At 39.0% G+C, this 20915-nt stretch overlaps 1 protein-coding gene across 6 annotated transcripts in view; it reads right to left on the minus strand.

Annotated features, from left to right (window-relative positions):
* Window positions 1–20915, minus strand: part of LOC149319683 (roundabout homolog 1) — a 764680-nt gene that overhangs the window by 81180 nt on the left and 662585 nt on the right. For all 6 annotated transcript variants that reach the window (XM_089512200.1, XM_089512201.1, XM_089512203.1 and 3 more), the window contains one exon: window positions 19179–19306. In XM_089512200.1, coding sequence (XP_089368326.1) covers window positions 19179–19306 — 128 coding nt within the window. The remainder of the gene's footprint in view (window positions 1–19178; window positions 19307–20915) is intronic.

Below are 20915 nucleotides of genomic sequence, written 5' to 3' on the forward strand. Positions count from 1 at the left end.
CCAACAACTCTGGCCCTTAATGTAGCTAGTGAGAAGAGTTATACTCCAGCAACATCTGGAAGGAGGGTCACAAAATTTACAAAAATAATATTACAAAAGAAAATAGTTGAGATTATGTACACAAGTACATGTATACACATATACTTAATTGCATGACATGGAAACAATTACAGTTCTCCACCACTACCCACTGCTTCTAGGAATAAATTAAATACCAAAAAATGTACCCAAATGGTAAATGTCAAAGCATTCAGTTTTTAAGAGACATGCTACATATCTTAGAGTCCTTCAGAGCTCTCATTTGGTTTTACTCTTTCAGGTAGAGATTAAAAATAACTACTGTTAAGCACAAGTACACTTTCATAATTAGCAAGGAGACACCTGCAGTATGCTATTCTCAAATAAAATACACTCAGAATATTACACCTGTCAAAATTCATTAGGCAGGAAAACACATGTTCATGTTTATGTAAACAGTACATAACAGCAAGCAGCAGATGTGCCACGGAAATAAAATGGACATACAAGACAGTTGGAACATTACCTCTTCCAAACTTGGAACTATTCAAGATGTAAATCAATAAAAGAATAAGAGACTATGATGATTAAATATGTTCCAGAAGTTAGAGAATGTTTAAGAAATATTTATTTCATAATACTTATTGTAGCAAAACAATCCAGACAGAAAGCAATCAGGTCAGGCTGCAAAAAGAAAGCTTTCAATTTCTTCAGGTTTAATGCTATGAATCAGAATCAGATTTTTCAGTAGTACTCAGATTCAGATGGTGTATGACTGAGATTGATAGATAGAACACATTGCCAAATTTTAAAAAAGGTTTGGCCTGGACCTTTGATGTTAAGATTTCTCTCTCTCTCCGCATTGATACTATTCACCAACAGAGGCCCAGGACTCAGTCTGCCTGCTGTTTTTTTCCTTCTGTTCATCAGGTTTGACCAATGACTTCTAGGGACTGGGCAACAGTATCAAAGTTGTGGAGCCTCCATTCAGAAAACACAAGGGAAAAAAAGGTAAGAGGTGTTCTTTCTACAGTAGTCCACCCTTATCCACAGGGGGTTTCATTCTAAGACCCTCAGTGGATGCCTGAAACCACAGATATTACCAAATCCCATACCTGAAATGCTTTTGGAGAGCAATTGATCACAGGAAATTGAAACTATGGAAAATGAAACCAATGATAAGGGTGGATTTTATTGTTATTTCACAGGGATTGTGAAACTTTCCTGTTTCATCAAGACTTTCAGTGAAATTGAATTGTTAATGTATAATGATTTGGAGACTTTAAAAGTACTTTTTTTTGAGAATGGGAAGTTAATGGCACTTTGTTTATCACTACTGGTAAATGTTATAATACTATTTAAATAAATAGCACCTACTTAGATTTGTTATAGCAGGAGGCTGATTTACACACCTTTCCCCACTTAATTTATGTTCAGTTTCTGAAAATGCTTACCTATGGAAAAACAATTAGTCAGCCATTCACATCCAGGAGGCATTTCATTTTGGACACCCTCCCACAGATGCCAAAAGCTGTGGGACTTCAAGTCCCATTTGTCTTAATGGTGGTGGTGCCGTGTGTGCAGTTGTATGCACATGTCACCATTGGGGTGAATGGGACAGGGCTATCCCACAGATGGCAGACCCACAGATGGCAGTCCCATGGTTGGGACAGGCAGACTGTCTATGGTGCTGAAGTAACCTGCAAGATATAGGTGGGAATCATCTGGCATTTTCCAATCTGAAGAGAGCTGTCTACAATAAAACAAAACCCTTTCTTGGGCTTTTTCACACAGTGGACATTTTAATTTTTAGTTGGTCTGCTAAGAAACCTCTCCCTTTCACACAAGAAGTTGTAATTTCAAAATAATCATTTGGCTCCTTGTTAAATTTTAATTTAAAATATTTATTTATGTCAGATATGTACATTAGCTGCATATTACCATTTTGGAAATTACCAGTTTTTTGTGGGTTTTTCGGACTATGTGGCCATGTTCTAGCAGTTTCTTTTTGATGTTTTGCCAGCATCTGTGGCTGGCATCTTCAGAGAAAGATTCTCTGAAGATGCCAGTCACAGAAGCTGGTGAAACGTAAGAAAGAAACTGTGCTAGAACATGTCCACATAGCCCGAAAACCCCACAAAAAACTATGGATGCCGGCCATGAAAGCCTTCGACTTTACAATGGAAATTACCACTTAGGATCTTCCATTCATGGTAGAAGTATAGAGCAGTAGGTCCAACTTGGTAAAAAGTGCAGTATTGTAGTATATTTGAAAAAGTTGGCAAAGTTTTCAGTTGCTCACTTTCGTCCCTCCTGAATGAAACAAAAAGGCACTCTAGGCCCCATATAAGACACTATCGAAGGGTAAATAGGATAGGTGCAATGCCATTTGGAACCATGGCTGGCATTCAGTATTGCAGCTACAGATGTATACCCTAGAATTATGCATCTGTAACTTTTTCTGTATTCACTAACATTATGTGTTGTCATTGTAAAACTATGTCTTTAAGAGCCAGCAGCTGGATCAGGTGAAGAACGTCTGTTCAACTTTGGATTGGGGCAAAAGGAGGAGGTTTCCACTCCACTCTCATCAAGGAAGTTGTGACAATCAGAAGTGACACCCCTTTTACAAGGGGGAAATGTGTGGACAGTTTTGTTGGTGTCACTGACATGCTTTGTATGTGTAATGGGGCTCCTGCAGACCAGAAAAAAATGCAAGATGAGTCTGATTTTTTCATCAGTGTAGAAGCATCCCTTGTCCAGAGTTTTGGGTTTTGTTATCATGATCATGCTGATTACACTCAACTCTGTATCTCCCTTCCATATAATTCCATCTACTAAACCATTGGCAGTGGTCAGTAATAGTCTGGATGAACACAAACAGATGGGAGCTTAAGCCAGTAAGATAGAAATGATTCCAGTCAGCTGAAAGACAAATCATTGAACAGGCCTTGTACTGGACAGGGTTACATTCCCCCTAAACTTTCAGGTTCACAGTTTCGCTGGACTCAGCCCTAGGTAGGTTGCAACAACAGCTAGGATTACTTTTGCAAAGTTAAATATAGTGTGCCAGCTTCACCCATTTCTGGATATGTCAGATCTGGCTATGGCTATACATGTCTTGGTTTAATTGACAATTGATTGATTGATTTTATATCCTGCCTTTCTCTAAGAACAGAATGTACTCTGGATCAAAGAAGAAAAATATGTGCCATTTATAGAAAGAATTGAAAATGGATTTCCATCTTTAAGCTATATCCCAAGTAATCAATATTTGTCTAAAAAGAACATTAAAAATCCCTCTACCATTCAGAAAAACTATGATTTTTTGTTTGTCTTTGCACTGATAAGAGGTAAAAAATTATCTAAATCCATTATTTAGATACATTTGGAGCCATTATTTAGATACATGCCGGGGGACCTAGAAACAGTAGTATACACACTGGTAACCTCTCAACTCGACTTCTGTAATGTGCTCTACACGTGGCTTCCCTTGTGTCTAGTTCATAAACTTTAATTGGTTCAAAATATGTCAGCCAGACTAGTCACTGAAAAATCTAGAAGCAATCGCATAACTCCAATCTTAAAATTTCTTCATTGGCTGCCAATTAGTTTCTGGGCACAGTACAAGGTGTTGGTAATAACCTTTGATACCCTTCATGGCTTGGGTCCAGCTTGTGGTAGTGCTTTCCTCCATATAATCCACCCCGTACACTCAGGTCCTCTGGGAAAAACCTGCTGCAGTGAAGGAAGATCAGGATGGCTGTGGTTACCTAGAGGACCTTTTAATCTGCCGTTCCTAAACTATGGAATTACCTGCCAGAAGAAATCCATTTTATCACTACTCCTGATGCCTTTAAGAAGGCTGTCAAGATGGATCTCTTCTGGCAGGCCTTCCCTGACTGACTATCCCGTTATAGTGATATAATAATATAATTAATTTTATTGATATGTTTTAATATGTATTTTAAGTATTGATGTATGTATTTTAGCGGACTATAATCCCACCTCAATCCACCTGGGAGAGGCGGAGAAATATAAATAAATAAATGCGGGATTATAGTCCGCTAAAATATATACATCAATACTTAAAATACATATAAAAACATATCAATAAAATTAATAATAATAACTTTTCATCAAGTGGCAATGCAGCAAAGCTATAAGGTCAGAGGGTATTTCTTACATAAGGTCAGGTGGGTAAGCTTGTCGGAAGAGATCTGTCTTAAGTGCTCTCTTAAACGCCTCCAAGGAAGTAATGAGACAGATCTCTTCCAGAAGACCATTCCACAATTCGGAGCAGCTGCTGTAAAGGCTCTCTGGGAGGTCGATATAAGTTGATTGGTGTTTTAACACCAATGTGTTTTAAAACATTTTTTCCAGTTATTCTGAGAGTGTGGGGCGGATTGTGTAGGGAGAGTCGTCCCCGCAAGTAACTCGGGCCCAAGCCATATACAGCTTTCAAGGTAATAACCAACACCTTGTATTGCGCCTGGAAGCTAACCAGCAGCCAGTGAAGAGATTTTAAAACAGGTGTTATGTGGTCAAACCTGGACAAACCGGTGAACAACCTGGCTGCTACTTTTTGATATGGTTTGCTCTTGTCTGCCACAAGATAATATGTTTTATTATTTATTTATAGACCGCTATTCCGCGATGATCATAGCGGTGTACAGTAAAATCGTAATACAATACAAAATTAATTACCGTATTTTCCGGCGTATAAGACAACATTTTGATCCATTAAAATTGGGTCTTGTACGCCGGGTTGAGCCCGGCAGCCCCACAGCCAGGCGCGCACGCTCTCGGGGCTGCCGGCTTCTCAGGCCTCCGGAGGCCCCGGAAGCCGGCAGCCCCAAGAGCGCGCGCGCCAGCTTCTAAGGGGCCTCCGGAGGCCCCTTGAAGCTGGCGCGCACATGCACGGCCGGCTGCCGCGCTACTCAAGAGGAGGGTAGCCTTATACAGTGAGTATATGCTAAACTCATTTTTCATTTAAAAAGTTGGGGATCGTCTTATACGCCTGGTCGTTTTATACACCGGAAAATAGGGTATGTCTATTTTAATTAATTTTAATCTTTTACACCTATGTTCTGAGTTTTAAAGAAGGGAGAGCTGGAATCTTTCTGATATATGCTAAGCCATAGAGACCAATAGGGTATTTCTTTTCCTTTCAAAACTCTCTTCCAATTTAGAAGGATCCAGAAAGATTCCACTTCCACAGACTCTGGAAAAAGACAAAGAAAATCTGATTAATGCTGAACCTTGCAAAGCCAAGGTATATAAGAGCTTTGAAAACTTTTCCACAGGTCATTGCCTTCAGAATTTGAAGGAGGACTAGTGTTTTCCCTACAGTAATGCCTGGAGTAAAGGCAGCACTCTTTAGAGCTTAGCATGCCATCAGAGGAAATATGACACCCATGATGTCAAAAGCAAGACTCATGCTATTAATGGAATTCAGGATGTGGTAAACATAAATTTTGAGATAATACCAAGGCAAGCTAAAATTTCTGAAGTGCAATTGATTACAGTGAGACTTGAATATGAGTCTGCTATAAATGACCTGAGTTGAGAATGACTTTTCATACAAATTTTTGGATGGAGGGAAACATAAGCATATATCTTTCAGTCTCTTGGTCATCACTTTTTTGTCTTTTTACCATCCAATTTCCTCCTTATAGAAGAAAGAATGAAGACCATACAAGACCAGACAAATCTGATCATTCAACAGCCAGTCAAACAAACATTTGCTTTTCCATCTTAAGGTGGCATCTACTAATTTCCTTTTAAAAGTATGTAACATAGGAAATGGACCTACAATTTCCACATATATGTGGTTGAATACTTTTGCTTCAGACAGCATAATGAACATCCTCTTTGCAAATGTAGGCTAACAGGCTTTATAAGTGTTTGAAAGATCATCTGTCACATCTTAGGATGGCAGTTGTCACCTTTTACCAAGCGGTATGTAATGTCTGTATTCCTAAAATAGTTCATTTGTTAGTTTTTGCCAAGGAAGTGTATGTAGACTTTATATTCCATTACACTTTGTCTGCTTTTATACATACTCTGGCAGTTAAATCAAAGGGTCAGATGGTCTAGACACTAAATTGCTGGTCAGCTTCTCCGTATACTTTTGAGTGTCGCATGACCTTTATACTGTATTATGGGATGTTTCATTCTGCACACAACAAAATCTACACCTCAATCTAGGATATAAAGTGCTGAAAACATGAATGTCTACAATTTGAACTGAGGTCCTAATATTATTGGGAAAATGCTATAAATGATTAAGCTTGTTTAACAAGGATATAAACATTTTTAATTTCTTCTTACAAGTTATAATGTATCAGCTAATGCCAACCCTTACATGACCACTATTTTGAAAAAAAAGGCCTGTTTAGTTTTAATGAATATAAATTCTACATTCTGATATAGACTTTTAAATAAATCTATAATTACATTGTACCTAATCATTAGACCCTCTATAGTCAGCCCTTCATATCTGTGAGGGTTCTGTTCTGGACCCACCCCACCCCTGTGGATGCCAAAAATTGCAGGGACCTCAAGTCCCATAGTTTTTCATGGTGGCCATGTGCATGCAGCACCATTAGTGACAATGGGGCAAAGCCATCTGTGGATGCTCAAATCCATGGATGTCAAGACTGCTGTTTGGGTGGTTTCTTGTATAAATTTAAACTATGATTACACTTCTACTGCTCTTCCTTCATTGTAATGATTTTAGGAATTAAAACAAGGATAAACTGAGATACGTTGTTGTCTACTACCGCTCTTCTTAATTAAACTATTTGTACTAGATAGAATCAGTTCTCCATATCCATGGATTGCATGATCCATTCATTTTTTTTAAATTTCCAAAAGCAAACCTTGATTTTGCCATTTTTATAAGGCACACCATATTGCTATGCCATTGTATATATTGTATATATTGGGACGTGGGTATCCAAGGGGAGTCCTGGAACTAAACCTCACCAGATACCAAGGGCCCACTGTACCATTCACCACAAGCAGAAGTAGAAACATAAATAATCTGAATAAATTACCAGTATGACAAAATAGTTGTTGAACAGTAACCCATATTACGGCCAGCTCATAAAAATGCAGTTATATTTGTTAACCCCCCCCCCCCCCCCCCCAGAAATATAACAGAAAATACACTTTCCTAAAAATCACTGTCTCACACTCAGGGTGGTACTTGAGCATCCACAGATTTGGGCATCCACAGGGAGAGGGGTCCCAGAACCAAACTCCAGTGGATACCAAGGGTCCACGCTACTGCAATGAATTCAATGATTTCTCTACTTGAATTGCAAATTGCAGCTATGCAAATTGTAGCAAATCTGCAGCTTTCTATTCTAATAGTGCTGCAATAAAATATTATGGCATTTAAATTTTCTGTATTAAGCAGAATTGAGGAAGAAATCCATACTTGAGGATGGATTTGACAAACCCTTCCCCAAGAGTTCTCCTGAGAACAATGCTATAAAGCCATGCAATATTGAAACAATGCTACTTTTAAGCGCCATATTGCTGTCTAAAAAGACAACAAGAATTCCTGCTGTCATTCAGTGGCATTCCAGTCCGGGGTGTCATGCAGTGCAAGGGACAAGACTTCAGTGGTTCCAGGGGGCAGGGCCAAAAGGCTGTGCCCTCTTCCTACTTCCTGGTGCTGCTTTAGTTATGAGTAAAGTGGCACTGGGTAGGGGGGTGGAGTGCTCCAGGCCCTCTTTTTCTTTGCTCAGCATCATTTTATTCATGAATAAAGCAGCACCGGGCAGATAGTTGTGGGGTGCTCGGCCAGGTGTCACCCCTCTTCTGGAGTGTTGCCCTATGCAGGCCACACCACCACACACCCTCTAGTGATACCACTGTTGTCACTTTTTTTAAAAAAATAAATTTTATTGCTTAAAATACGAAGATATACATCATTCAACATTATCAACACAAACTAAACAGAGGCTTCCAACATCTCAAATCAGAACTATCACATATGATGATCCTGTATCTTCAAAGATCCTGATAACAAATAAACTTCCTATAGTACAACATTTGCCTATGTGTTTGTTATTCTCCATATTAGAGTTCCCTTATACCACTTTACATTTTTTCTATTACTCCAGTCTAAACATTTGCTTACTTATTTTATAACGCCCTATTTTCTATATGTTAACTACGATTGCTTAATAGTACTATTAGATTTACATTGCTTTACACATCTTTCCATCTGTCTTCACAGAAATTTTTTAGTGACTCCCATTCCCTTTCCACTTCTTCCTCATCTATTCCCTGAATAATTCTAGTTAATCTGTCCATTTCCATCATGTCATATATCTTCAGTAGCCACTCATCTATTGATGGTGTTTCGTTGTTTTTCCAATATTGTGCCAGTAATAACCTTCCTGCTGAAACCATGTATAAGATTTTGCGCCAGTGTCTTTTCTCTGTTTCCCAAGGTATTCTATTAGTCATGTTTAACAGATAAATTTCTGGGGTTAGATCAAAATCTATCCCAAGACTTTTAGTTATACATGCGTGAATTTGACTCCAATATTTCTTTACCTTGGGACATTCCCACCATACATGAAACCAGGAACCTTTTGTATTTGCACATTTCCAACAGTGAGTGACATAGCAGGTATCCACTCATACACACATCTTTGATAGTTTTCTGTGTTTTTTTTGGACTATGTGGCCACATTCTGGAATAATTTAACAGGTGGTCCAAGGACTCAGTAGATGCAAAAACAGCCTTGAAGGCAAAACTTTGCCCCGAGAACTGCACTTCAACTGTCCCAGATAAAATAGAATAATTGGTTGTGTTCTGGCCCCTAGGTATCATGGCTAGGGTCTCTGCCCTGATGTGAAAACATACTATCACTCTTTTATTACAAAGCTTCAACAAATTATGTATTCTTGGAAACACGGACCACATGCCAGCAAATCACATGCCATGGCTCATAAAGCAGCAAATCTCATCTAGATTATTGTTGACAAAAATAAAACAATGAAGTAATCCACAGCCATTACTGAGGCTTCCAATAATGCTCATTTGATACGTTTCAGACACTAATTACAGATTAAGGACTGTTTTCTGTGCTGAAATATCACTAAGTGAAATTCATCAGATCTGAGATCTAGGTTCAAATTGTGCTAAATAGGTCTATAGCATGCTTTTTGTTTTCTTGGTTGCACCCACAGACTACATTCTGTATTCTATAACAGTACACTGTAAAGTGTATTAGAAAATGTAACATTTTAAGGAATCTTGTTGTTGTACTGTGCCTTCAAGTCATTTACGAGTTAGGGAATCTTAAGGCAAACCTACCACAGGGTTTTCTTGGAAAGAATTGTTCATAGGGGCTTTCCCTTTGCCTTCCTCTGAGGCTGAGAAAGGAACCAAGGAACCTTACAGAAAATAAATTAAATCAGTGGATAACACAAGTAATAATTAGCAATAGCAATAGCAAGTACATTTCTATACCACTTATCAGTGCACTTAAGCACTCTCTAAGTGGTTTACAATGTGTAAACTAATTGCCCCCAACAAGCTGGATACTAATTTTAGTGACCTATGGAAGAATGCAAGGCTGAGTCTACCCTGAGCCACTGACTGATATTGAACTCACAACCTTGTGGTTTCTGTGTGAGTGAGGGCTAATTAATTCATTTCTTAATGGATCAAAAATACTGAATATAAAGCCTGTTCAATCGAGTGAAACAATTTTTAACCCATAACATTCTCTGTGAAACTCTATAATGAGCTCTTTTGGCTGAAATAGATAATAACTTCAAAAGAACCTAGAACTACTAAGCTTTACAAACATGAGGTCTCAAAGACAGAATGGTGCATGCTGCTTAGTTTTTTCAAAGTGATGATAAACCATTAATAGAATGGAATATTCTACATGCCATTGCATGACCAGGGCTATTACATTATTACCAGAACATTTAATGAAATATGTAAGGATAATGTACTATTTGTCAACAAATGTAGAACAGAAATACATTATTTAACAAAAATTCTTATTTAACATTCATTAGCAAAAGTGGTAGACACTGTATAAAAACTAGAAATATACTGAAATTGAACTTTTAGGCCTGAATACAATTGCTAGTCCTAGCTGGAGTAGACCTACATATTCAATTGCTGTATTTATATAAATCACCCAAATTTACTAGTTACTTTCACAAGAACTAGCAATTGGATGTAGGCCTTGCAAAGATAAATTTTTATATGATGAGCTTGGGAAACTGACATATTTTCATGTTTGTGACAGCATGGAGGCACTGCTTTTATTTCATCTTATTAGCATTTATGTGCTGATTCAGCAAGACTTAATGTTTGCTTATAAGTAACTGCATAAAGAATCATAATTGTATGTTTCTTCAAGAGATATATTTTGCTGAAAGGGTGAAGTTATTTCACTTTTTAAAAAGAAATAGTATGTAAAGTCATAGATAAAATTTTCCTTTTTTATTGCACACACTTGTGTAAACAGTATGTATGATATCGATTATTGCATGTATAAAGGTTTAATTGTATTCATTATATTTTATTCCTATAAAATAGGAATTACCCAAAAAACTTTTTGGGACACATTTTCACCTTCTAAGAACTTTAATACAGAACCCATAATATGCACTCAATTTTACAATGCTATTACCCAATCTTTCCCCTCCCCCCTTAATAGCATCTATTTATTTGAAACAAACTAGCGGGGCAGCTGAAACTGAAAATGGGGATTTTATGATGAACACTACTAGTAAGGCATACAGTACTCAATTATGACCAGAGACCCCAAATGAGTTGATTCAGCCCTAGCTCATAAATGCATCACAGGCATTCTGGGGAGTTTCTAATCTGTGCAATATTTGTTTGACAGTACCACCTGCCACACTTGCATCCCACAGAGTATAGGGATTTCCAGTTTGGAGAGATTTAGAACAGTCTGCCAGAGAGCTCTTGTGTCTCTCACCTTACTAGTAGTTTACATGGTTTAAAAGTTGCTTGACATTAGAAAGGGTCCTGTTGGTGGTGTATGCCCATCTAAATGTAGTTTAAGCATGCATGTGTGTCTTTTTGGATGAGGCATAGGGACTTATTCTCTCGACCCTTGCATCCCATCCTAAACTTTTCCCCCAGCGGCTATCAAGCCCAAGACAATGAAGATGCAGCTGGTCTTGGCTCAGAGAGAAAGAAAAAGAAGGAAAATTCTATTCCTAAATTTTAGATGGGGTGCTGAAATTTAGGATGGGATGGGATGTTAGAGGATAAATACCCGTGCCCTATCCAAAGACACACACACACATGCTTAAACCACATTTAGAAAGGCATATGCCACCAACATGACCCTTTCCAATGTCAAGCACCTTTTAAACCTTGTAAACCACTAGTAAAGTGAGAAAAAAAGAGAACATAATACTACATTTTTTCCCAATATGGCAGAAAAATACACTTATCTAGTTCTCTATACAAATAAATAAATTTTTTGAAAAACACTTCAACAGGTAAGACTACTATTTATTGATGAAAGCTTTAGCAGCTTTCTTAACTATTTCAATATATTTACAAACTACATCAGATTATAATTGATCAAATGTTCAAATATTAATTCTCTGAATTCTCTATTTCTTTAATGTAATTCTTAAAACCTTTTTGCCTGCAACTACTATTAACTCTATTTTCTTTCATGTTAATTTAATGTAATATGGCCACTATCTATATCAGGGGTGGGTAAAGTATGGTCCATGAGCACATGTAGCCCCCAGGGCCCTTTTTTTAGTTGCCAGGGCCCTTCAAGGGTCAATTTTTTCCCCAAACCTTTTAACTTAACAAACAACAAAAAAGGAAGAGTCCCACAAAATGGGGTGTGTAGAGGGCATCTCGACATGTTTGGTCCCTTCCTCCAAGTCAAAACAAAATTTGTGATACTTTTCAAAAAGTTTTTTTGGACTCAAAATGCTCTCCAAAGGCCTAGGAAGACCCCCAAAATATGGCCTCATGTCCCATAGGAGGTGTTTTGAGGCACACAAAAAATGATTTTCTTTTTTGCAGGTCTCTCATAGTTGCCCACCTCTGATCTATAAAGTATAAGAGTCATTTATCCTTTAAGTGGTGTCTAAACTCAATGAATGAAAACAGTAATCTTTGGGATTTTTCACCAGGATTATTTGAGAATAGTGTTAAGGCATTTTAGAAAAATAAAACATTATTTGGGGAAAATGTAAACAATAAATTTTGGCAACTAGGTACTAATTCAATACAACTTCAGAATATATGTGTGAAGTTACTATATAAACTATTTTGTGTGAAACTGACATATTTAATAAAGCCACAAATTCTGGAAACCCTAGAATTTTGGAAGTTTGAAAAAACAAGCTTTCTGGCAGATAAAGATTCCTGGCAAGCATCCTAGAAATGCTGCTGTTCTCAAAAGTAAGTGATAATTTAAACCAACAGTCAGCTCACATTTTTTGAACTTTATTAAAGTTAGCAAGATGGTACTGTACAGTATCTTCAGCTAAATTCTTATGGTGAAAACCGCTCCATACTTTTGGAAAGCACTCATGTTATATATGGGTCAATACTTTACACAATTCATCTGATGAAAATGCTTGAAGAAAGAGAAATGTGGCAGAAAGAGCAAAAGGCAAAAGCAAATAAAAACCTACTTTAATTTCTCCACAGGAAAAATGTAGACAGAAATTAATTAAACAAATGTACTACTTTCCACATATAAACCATTTACTGTTGCTTGTTAATTGAAATCTGAATCATTGAAAAGAGATGGAAAGACTGGTTCTGTAACTTTGAACTTATATTGCATGTTACTGAGTAGTCTTGGAACTGTTTACAACTCAAGGGTCCATAAGCAGCTCTTTGTTTACAACATAAATGGTCTCTATAATCCAGGGGTTCCCAACCTTTCTGACTCACAGAGCCCTTTTTAGAATCAGTTTCTATGACGGAGCCCCTAAGAGACCTACCCTATGCCTTACAAGTTAATGGTGTTTAGGAGTAGTGTTACTGGAGGAGGGGGGGAGGAGGAAGACTGGATAGATTGTAATTTTCCTGGAGTGGCCATGGAGCATGTGAGAAGTGCACAAGGAGCCCTAAGGGCTCCTCAGAGCACAGGTTGGGAACCGCTGTATAATCTGTCAGTATTTGCAAAACAGAATGTGTAATAATGACATTCTTGACCTTTTCCATCAAAGTAACATGTATAAAGTCTAATAGTGATTACTGACTGGAAAAAGCTAATACGGTTCTTAATAATATCATCAGAAATACTATAAGAAAACTCTCCTGTAAAAAAGTATCTTCTTGAAATTCAAGATCTTGTAAAATGTCAGTAGTATTTGTCAATTCCATTCAGGATATACATAAGTAAAATGCAGGTTCTGCAAGGACTAGCAATAAAGGGAAAAAAGGAACAATATTATAAAGGCTTTCTTTATATAAAAAAATACAAAGCTAACAATAATACTGATGAGTGAGCATGACAAGCTTCTTGGGATATTGTCTGGAAATGATTTCCTTTTAACTATAGTCATTTCATTTGGGACATATGCAGTGAGAGGGAGAAAATGTAGCACTCAGAAGAAGCAGGTGGTTATAGTTCTCTGGCAACTACATGATCTCAGAAGCTATATGAACACTGTTTTGTTTTGTTTGTTTTTTATTTCCTGAGCATACCATAATCTCCATACGAAAAACTATCATATTCAGGAAAAGGACTAAATTGGCCTTTTCTTCAATAAGATGATGTTGTACGGACAGGCAGATTTCTATAAAGGAGGAGTTTCAGTCCTTCATCTGCACTGAGAAGATATGTTGTTGTAAGATGTCAGGTTTCATTCTATTTTGTAATGGTTTGGCTTGGCTCAAGATGGATGCTCTTTTGCTCTATAACATACTTGAAAGCACACTGAAATATGAAACACCAGAATTTAAACCCTTGAAAAATGTTTCCATATGGCAATTTCTTAGCATAAGGTCTGTGGCTCCTAGAACTGCTCACCATGTGGATGCTCCACATTTTTGAGATTCCCCAAACCAGTGCCATCTGTTGCCAGGATCCTCTAGTGGAGAAGTAAAGATACTGTATGTAGTGTGTATAACCAGTGTACTATACCACAGTATTTGTGGCAATCTCTACATAAAGACTATATAAAATAAATTTTCATTCATAATTCACTATGAACCAGAGGCTTCATCCAACGAGCATCACATATGTAAAATTTATATGAGGGGAGAACACAAGTACATTTCTTTACTTCTCTTAAACAAAGGAGAATCCATTTGCAACATTCAGTGAGAGTCCATGCCATGAATAAGCAATTGTAAAGCACACTGAGAACACACAGACTATCAGCAAAAAACTGAGAGAAGATAATGGATTTACTTCTTATCAGTGCAAAAACAAACAAAAGTATATAGATTTTCTGAATGGTAGAGGGTTTTTGTTGTTCTTTTTAAGACAAATGTTGATTGCATGGCATATAGTTTAAAGATAGAAATCCATTTTCAGTTCTTTCTGTAAAAAGAGGAATAATTTTCTTCTTTAATCCAGAGTATATTTTTGAGGGAATGCAATTGTGTCCATAATGAGAATACCTCTTTGAACTCATTTTAAGAGAAACCCTGAAACTGCTCATGGCAAATAAGGAAAAAAAATATTACTGCTCGATGTTAATTGTAGAATTAGACATCGGCTTGTTACAGACCATTTTAAGCCACGTTAACACCATTCTGCCCTTCACGTTATGTAATTTACAAAATTCTATGAGAAATAATGAATCTTGTGGACTTGTTCACATGCTGTTGAGAAGGGATGTGGGAAATGCAACAATGTTCAGCATTTAAAGAGTTAAACATGTCTTAGAGTGAGACTAAGGGTAATGTGTGAATTGCCCCACTTTTTGGCACATTTGCATCAATGCTTAATTGTCTTCACTTTCCTGTACAAATTCACATCTATTCAACCTCCCTCTACTGAAAATGTGCAGCCATGTGAATCCATGTGAAGCAGACAGACATGTTTAAAAATGTACATTCTCATGAATACTTGGATAAAAATTGTAATTTCTTTTTGTGTGGAAGTTTTTTTTTTTTTTTGCCCCCTCATCTGCAAAAAGCCTGAATTCCTCCAAATTATCTATGGCGCGGTACAGAGTGCCAAAAAGAGGCGCCTCCCCAGCGCCTCTCTTTGCTCTGCAGGAGCACCACAGCAAACAAATTGTGTGCCGCTGCTACGGAGCAAAAAAGGAGCGCCTGGAAGCGGCTCCTTTTTCTGGTGCTGCTGCAACACAGCAAAGCGCCAGAGATGTCACAATGATGTCGCAGCTGCACCGCCCTGTTTGGAAGCGGCGCAGCTGCAACATCATTGTTACGTACCCTGTCTGGTGGGCGTGCTGCAGTTGTGGTGCCCTCGTCACATGCAAGGCTTGCCAGGTGTTTGGGCACTCCACCCACCAGGCAACCCTCACACATGACGAGGGTACCGCAAAGGCCCGTCAGTTCCAGGCCTATGCTTCCTTGGTGTCTGAGAGCCTATTGAGAGACGGTAAGCACTTATTATCATCACATCACAACCTCTCTTAGACTGATATTCTTAGGGATCCATTCACCTCTTTTCTTACTCCTTTTTGTTCATTCACTGCTCCAAAAGTAAAATTAATGTAACTCTCTTTCTGTTGTAGTTTATCCTTTCACCCTTAGAGAATTTTCCTATTTCTAACAGAACACCTATAATAAAGTTTAGTTTATTTCCTATAGCCATTGTTACTAATGCTCCTTAATCACAGTAGCTAGGTGATAGGAGTATGCACTCTCTGACAACTGTATCAGTTTTTCTCCGTGGGTCCCATTTTGCCATGAGTCACATGAGTTTTGATTTAGTATTATGTTGCCCACTTCTGGGGAAAATTTCTCTTGGGGGAACTTGGGAGCTATGGAGAAAAAAAATAAACCACCACTCATTATGTTCAACACTCTGCACAACTGCAAATATCTACATAACTTTTTAACTACAGTGCAAATCAATAGATATTTGCATACACCATTACATTCCATTTAAGTAAATTTATGTATTTACTGAATCAAAAGTGTTTGGATACTGTTTGACTTAAGACGTCTTTAAGATATTACATTTAAGCATTATTACAAGAATGGAAATAAACTCAGTTTATGCTATTCAAACATGTTATTCTGGAAAACACAACCACATATTTGTATTGGAGGATAAAACTGATGTGTGTAAAATTGATGGAATCAGAGGAGCATTTTGGGGGCTGTGAATGTTATAAAAAGTTGTTTAAAATTAAGATTACAGCCCGCAAGAGGGAGGTTGCCTTTGCCTGACACTGAGGGTGACAGAGTGTGACTTGCCCAAGGTCACTCAATGGGTTTCCATGGCTGAACCGGGATTTCAACAGTCTCCAGAGTTCAAGCCACTATATGATATATTGGATCTCTGGGGCCTACTCTGCTTGGAACTAAAATTGGATTTAGTCTTTTCATGCATTCTTTAAGGCAGAGGTTCAAAATAACCAAGTTGCCTTTCCCCAATAATAAAGTATATAAAAAGTATAAAGTATTAAAATCCCAATCCTTTTTGGTTCCCTGAGTCCTGTTAATTTCCAATCTCCTTCTATTCCTCATTTCTATTTGACTAATAGTCTATTAGCTATGGTTTGGGGTTCTTTTTTGGCTATTTTAGATAATTTCAATTTATCAACTTTCCATGTGTTGTTTTCTGAACAGGACTGTAACCTCCCTTACTTGTATCTTAACATGTGATATAATTTTGCAAGTATGGGATAGTACGGACTGGCACTTTGTGCCAACCTGACTGGCACTTGGTGCCATCTTGACCGCAAACAAGGGCTGTGGCAGGGTGGAGTGCTCAAATGCTCCCAAACCCTGTTGTGCACCCTGGGCGTCATCTTGGCACATGCCCATCCAGATGGTGCACACCATAATGACATCCCTCATGTGCAGCATCCAAACGGCGCTGTGCACGAGGGGTGTCATAGCCCTATAGTGGCGGAAATAGGAGTTGCATTTTGTGGCTTCTTTTTCCACCAGGTTGGGGGTGTGGTGTGCAGTGGCCACATCCCCAACCCCTAAGTGTAGAAGGGAACTTCAAAGATTCAACAAGAACATCATGACCTTACTTTTTTAAATAAAAAAGCGGTTGCCCGACTCGGCGGGCTGACCGCTTTGCCGCTAGACGCAGCAAACGACTACAAGCCCCAGAGTGCTCTGGGGCTTGCCCCAGCTCCCTATTGGTGCGCGGGGCGAAAGGGAGGCCCTTCCACCCTGCGACGCTCTGGGAGCTGGGCTCGGTGACCGGGAGTTCCGGTCCTCCAGGGCAGATGATTGGTTCAGCTGCCCTGGAGGAGGAGTCTCCTGGTCAGGTGGTACTGAGGGCGGGGCTTAGGCCTATATAGGCCGTGCTGCCAGTCCCGGCCCTCAGTCGGCGCTTGGCTCCGGATGGTTAGGAGCCAAGCAGGAAGGGAGGAGGAGCTGAGCCTTCTCCCACCCATCCACCGCTTGGGTTTGGGTTTTTTGTCACAACTTTGGGGCGGCAGCATAGGCCAGGATCTGCACGGTGTGGTACCAGGGCTACGGAGCTCTGGTTTGGGAGTCAGTCGGGACCCGGGGGCGAATAGGGCAGGCGTATGGCCATTGCGGGGGCCATAACGCAAGAGCGCCTCCCGGTGACTAGGGGCTTAGCGAATATGTGAACGCATGGCAGAGATGCGGTCATACGGTGGTCCTTAGCCCCTAGGTGGGTGCCAGGTTGTGGTTAATCAGACAAACGTGGGGTTGTTTGATTTCGCAGATCCTGACCTCATGCTTTGTGCCAACCCTACCAATGGTTTGCTTAATAAAGTTGTGGCCTTTCCTCCATCACGGTCTCCTGTGGTTATTCGGCAGCAGCATCTGAGGCAAATTCCCAGAATCTCCAGCCATCATGTTCATCATGCTGGTTAGGGAAGTTGTGATCTAAATGAGTACATTTTGCAAGTTCTGGATCCAAGCCTTACAGTTTTAAACAGGAATGTTCCTGTTCCTAGGGTTCCTAAATTATTCACGGAAAATCAAATAGCTGACCCAAACGATGTTTTCCAGCCTTACTTCTGAATGGTAAACCTTGCTTTTAAGCTCTTTAGTGTAAGCATCAAGACTTGAAAACCAACAAAACTATCTAGAAAATTGACATTTTTGCTCAGACTCTACCAAACTTGAAATCGTGTTGATTTTCTTGACAATCACAAAGAGAAGGACTAAGAGAAGGTGTGTCAAAATAACTTGTAACAAAAATAGTAAAGTCCAGATGCATGTGTGTCTCAAGAATAAGTCATGAGGAACACAAACAAAACAGAAGAATCACAGCAATTAAACTGAGGGTCAAAATGGTATGACATCATTGTCTGCTTTCCAGCCAGGAAAGGAAGCAAGGGATTATCTTAAGAGTGAACATCTGGAATGTATATATAAAGCCAGCGACAGATTTTCACACATACTCATTCACTGAGTTCCACTAGCATGTTATAGTACAATAGAAACAGTAGTCCTGTGATCTTTTTTGCTATATGCATATTACAAGTGGTTAAAAGAAACAGTTCTCTTAAATGGGCAGTACATCTCAAGCAGAAGAAATGTCCAATATATATTTGTGTTTGATCAGGCTCAAGCAATAAAATGATGACCTCAAAAATCTGAAAAATCAAATAAATGTGCTACTGCCATTAAAGCTACAGTGAACAGCAAAAAGGCAAAATTGTTACAAATGGGTCTTTCAATGGGAATATGAAGTAATAAAGAAAATGCACCCTTTTAAAACTCTTCAAGTATTTATGTTACTAACAGCATATTTCTAAGAGCACTGAGGTAAGAAATGCCTTCATTTTCCATTCCCATGATGGAACATAATTCTTTTGACACACTGAAAAAAAATCATATTTGAAATACTTGAACAGTTCAGTAGAAATCCAACAATCAAAACTGAGAGACTTTCCTAAGTTGGTAATGCAAGTTCCAGCAGTGATTATTTATGGGTGCAATGACACTACTGTATAAAAACTTCAACTTTAATTTTTTTTACCTTTTATTCTTAGAATATAATTCATACCTTGAACTGTTAAAGTGGCTGATGCTTCTGCCTTTCCAACCATATTTTCCGCAACACAAGTATAAGAACCCATGTCTCCTGCTGCAACTTTCCGGATTTTCAAAGTGTGGTCGTCACGAATTTCATATCTAAAGAAATCATAAACCACTGATTATAAAAAAAAAACAATGGTCCCATGTTTTGGAGTGTTCTCACCTCCAGTGATTTCTGACGAAAGCCCCTTAAGAAGGCTCTGACCAAGGCAGTCTTCCTGTCAATGTTTTGAGGCTTTATTTTTACCTCAGAAACATCCAAAGACCTCTTGGTCTTTGACACTTGCCTTTAATACACTTTCCTTTCCTTTTTCCCAGTATCCTTCTCTTATATGTGTTTTATCTTTGGTAGTGTTTTCTGTTGACCAACTCATTGAATAACGAGACCAGACACAGAGAACTGGTTTATAAAAATGGGGAACTTTATTAAACTCAACCTATTTAACTTTAATTTCTTCGAGAACTGCAAAACCAGGGGGGGAAACCTTGTTTAGGAACAGCTGGTGGATGGTCTACTCCAAGACCAATTCCCCAGCTTCCAAAGGATGAAAACACTTATGGATTGCCCAAGGGCAATCCATAAGTGGGTTTCTCCCTGGCCGGCCCGCATCTGGAAGGCCAACCCAAGACTCCCCCACTTAACTCTCAAGACTTAAGTGAGGGTTTAAATCTCAGGCCAGCCTGAAGGCAAATCTCTTTTCCTTCGTGTTTATTCGCCAGACGCAAACCTCAGTTCCAAAGACCCACCTTCACCCTTTTGGAGGGTGCCAAGGTGTTCACCAAAACCTCTATCTCCCCCCACCTATGAAATGAAAGCTATTTATGACCACACCCAAAGCCAATTGTCCGATTCCCCAATTAACAGTGCAGGGTAGGCAAAAAAACCCTTTCAAAAAGGGGGAGAAAATTCCTATCCAGCCCCAAGGTGACCAGAATTAATCTCACACTTGAGGCAGGAGAGTAGGCCAGTGTTTTTTCAACTGACAGGGAGTTAAGGGCAGGTGAGCTTTAAATAGGCTTAGCTCCGCCTCCTCCCTGTCTATTGGCCAATCAGAGCACACTGCTTTTCTTTAAATTTCTGGTCTCTCCAATGAGAGGCCAGCAAAGTCTTCTCCCAAGACCAATGGGTTGGGAGAAGTAATCTGTGTAGTTATTGTTAGAAATTCATCCAGGCCACTACTCTTTTAGAAACAAAATAAATGTTAACTTTATTTACAACAGGCCTGCACAACATATGGCCCAGGGGCCACATGTGGCCTGCCAAAGGATTTCGGATGTCCCATAAGGACATGGAACGATTTCAAGGCTCTCTGCTGCTCAGCCTTCTCCTGAAGAGAAGGCCAGGCAGTGGAGGAGGAGGATGGCCAAATGCTTGCCAAGCAAGGCTCTTCCACCATCTGGCTGGGTTGTTGGGGAAATCAATTCTGCCTAGTGACTTGCCACAAAGGCCTTTTCTTATTAAGGTCAAAATGCATTAGCCTTTTTGATAGAACCAAATAGACAGTTGACCATCTCAGAGCGCTTGGAGCTTGTCTCCTTACTATTTTCTGCTTTCAATGTGCTTTTCAGTACAGTACTCTCTTTTCTGCTCTCATAACAGCATGTGCATGATTGTGTGTCTGCAACATGTCTCGTATAAGAGATAGATACATTATTCTACTCACAGGGTAAGGTCATCTCCTCTCAGAGCTAATATATTTTGAAA

The sequence above is a fragment of the Sceloporus occidentalis genome, unplaced genomic scaffold (genome assembly GCF_023333645.1).
Source record: "Sceloporus occidentalis isolate IW3139 unplaced genomic scaffold, rSceOcc1.0.p SCAF_2, whole genome shotgun sequence".
NCBI lineage: Eukaryota > Metazoa > Chordata > Lepidosauria > Squamata > Phrynosomatidae > Sceloporus > Sceloporus occidentalis.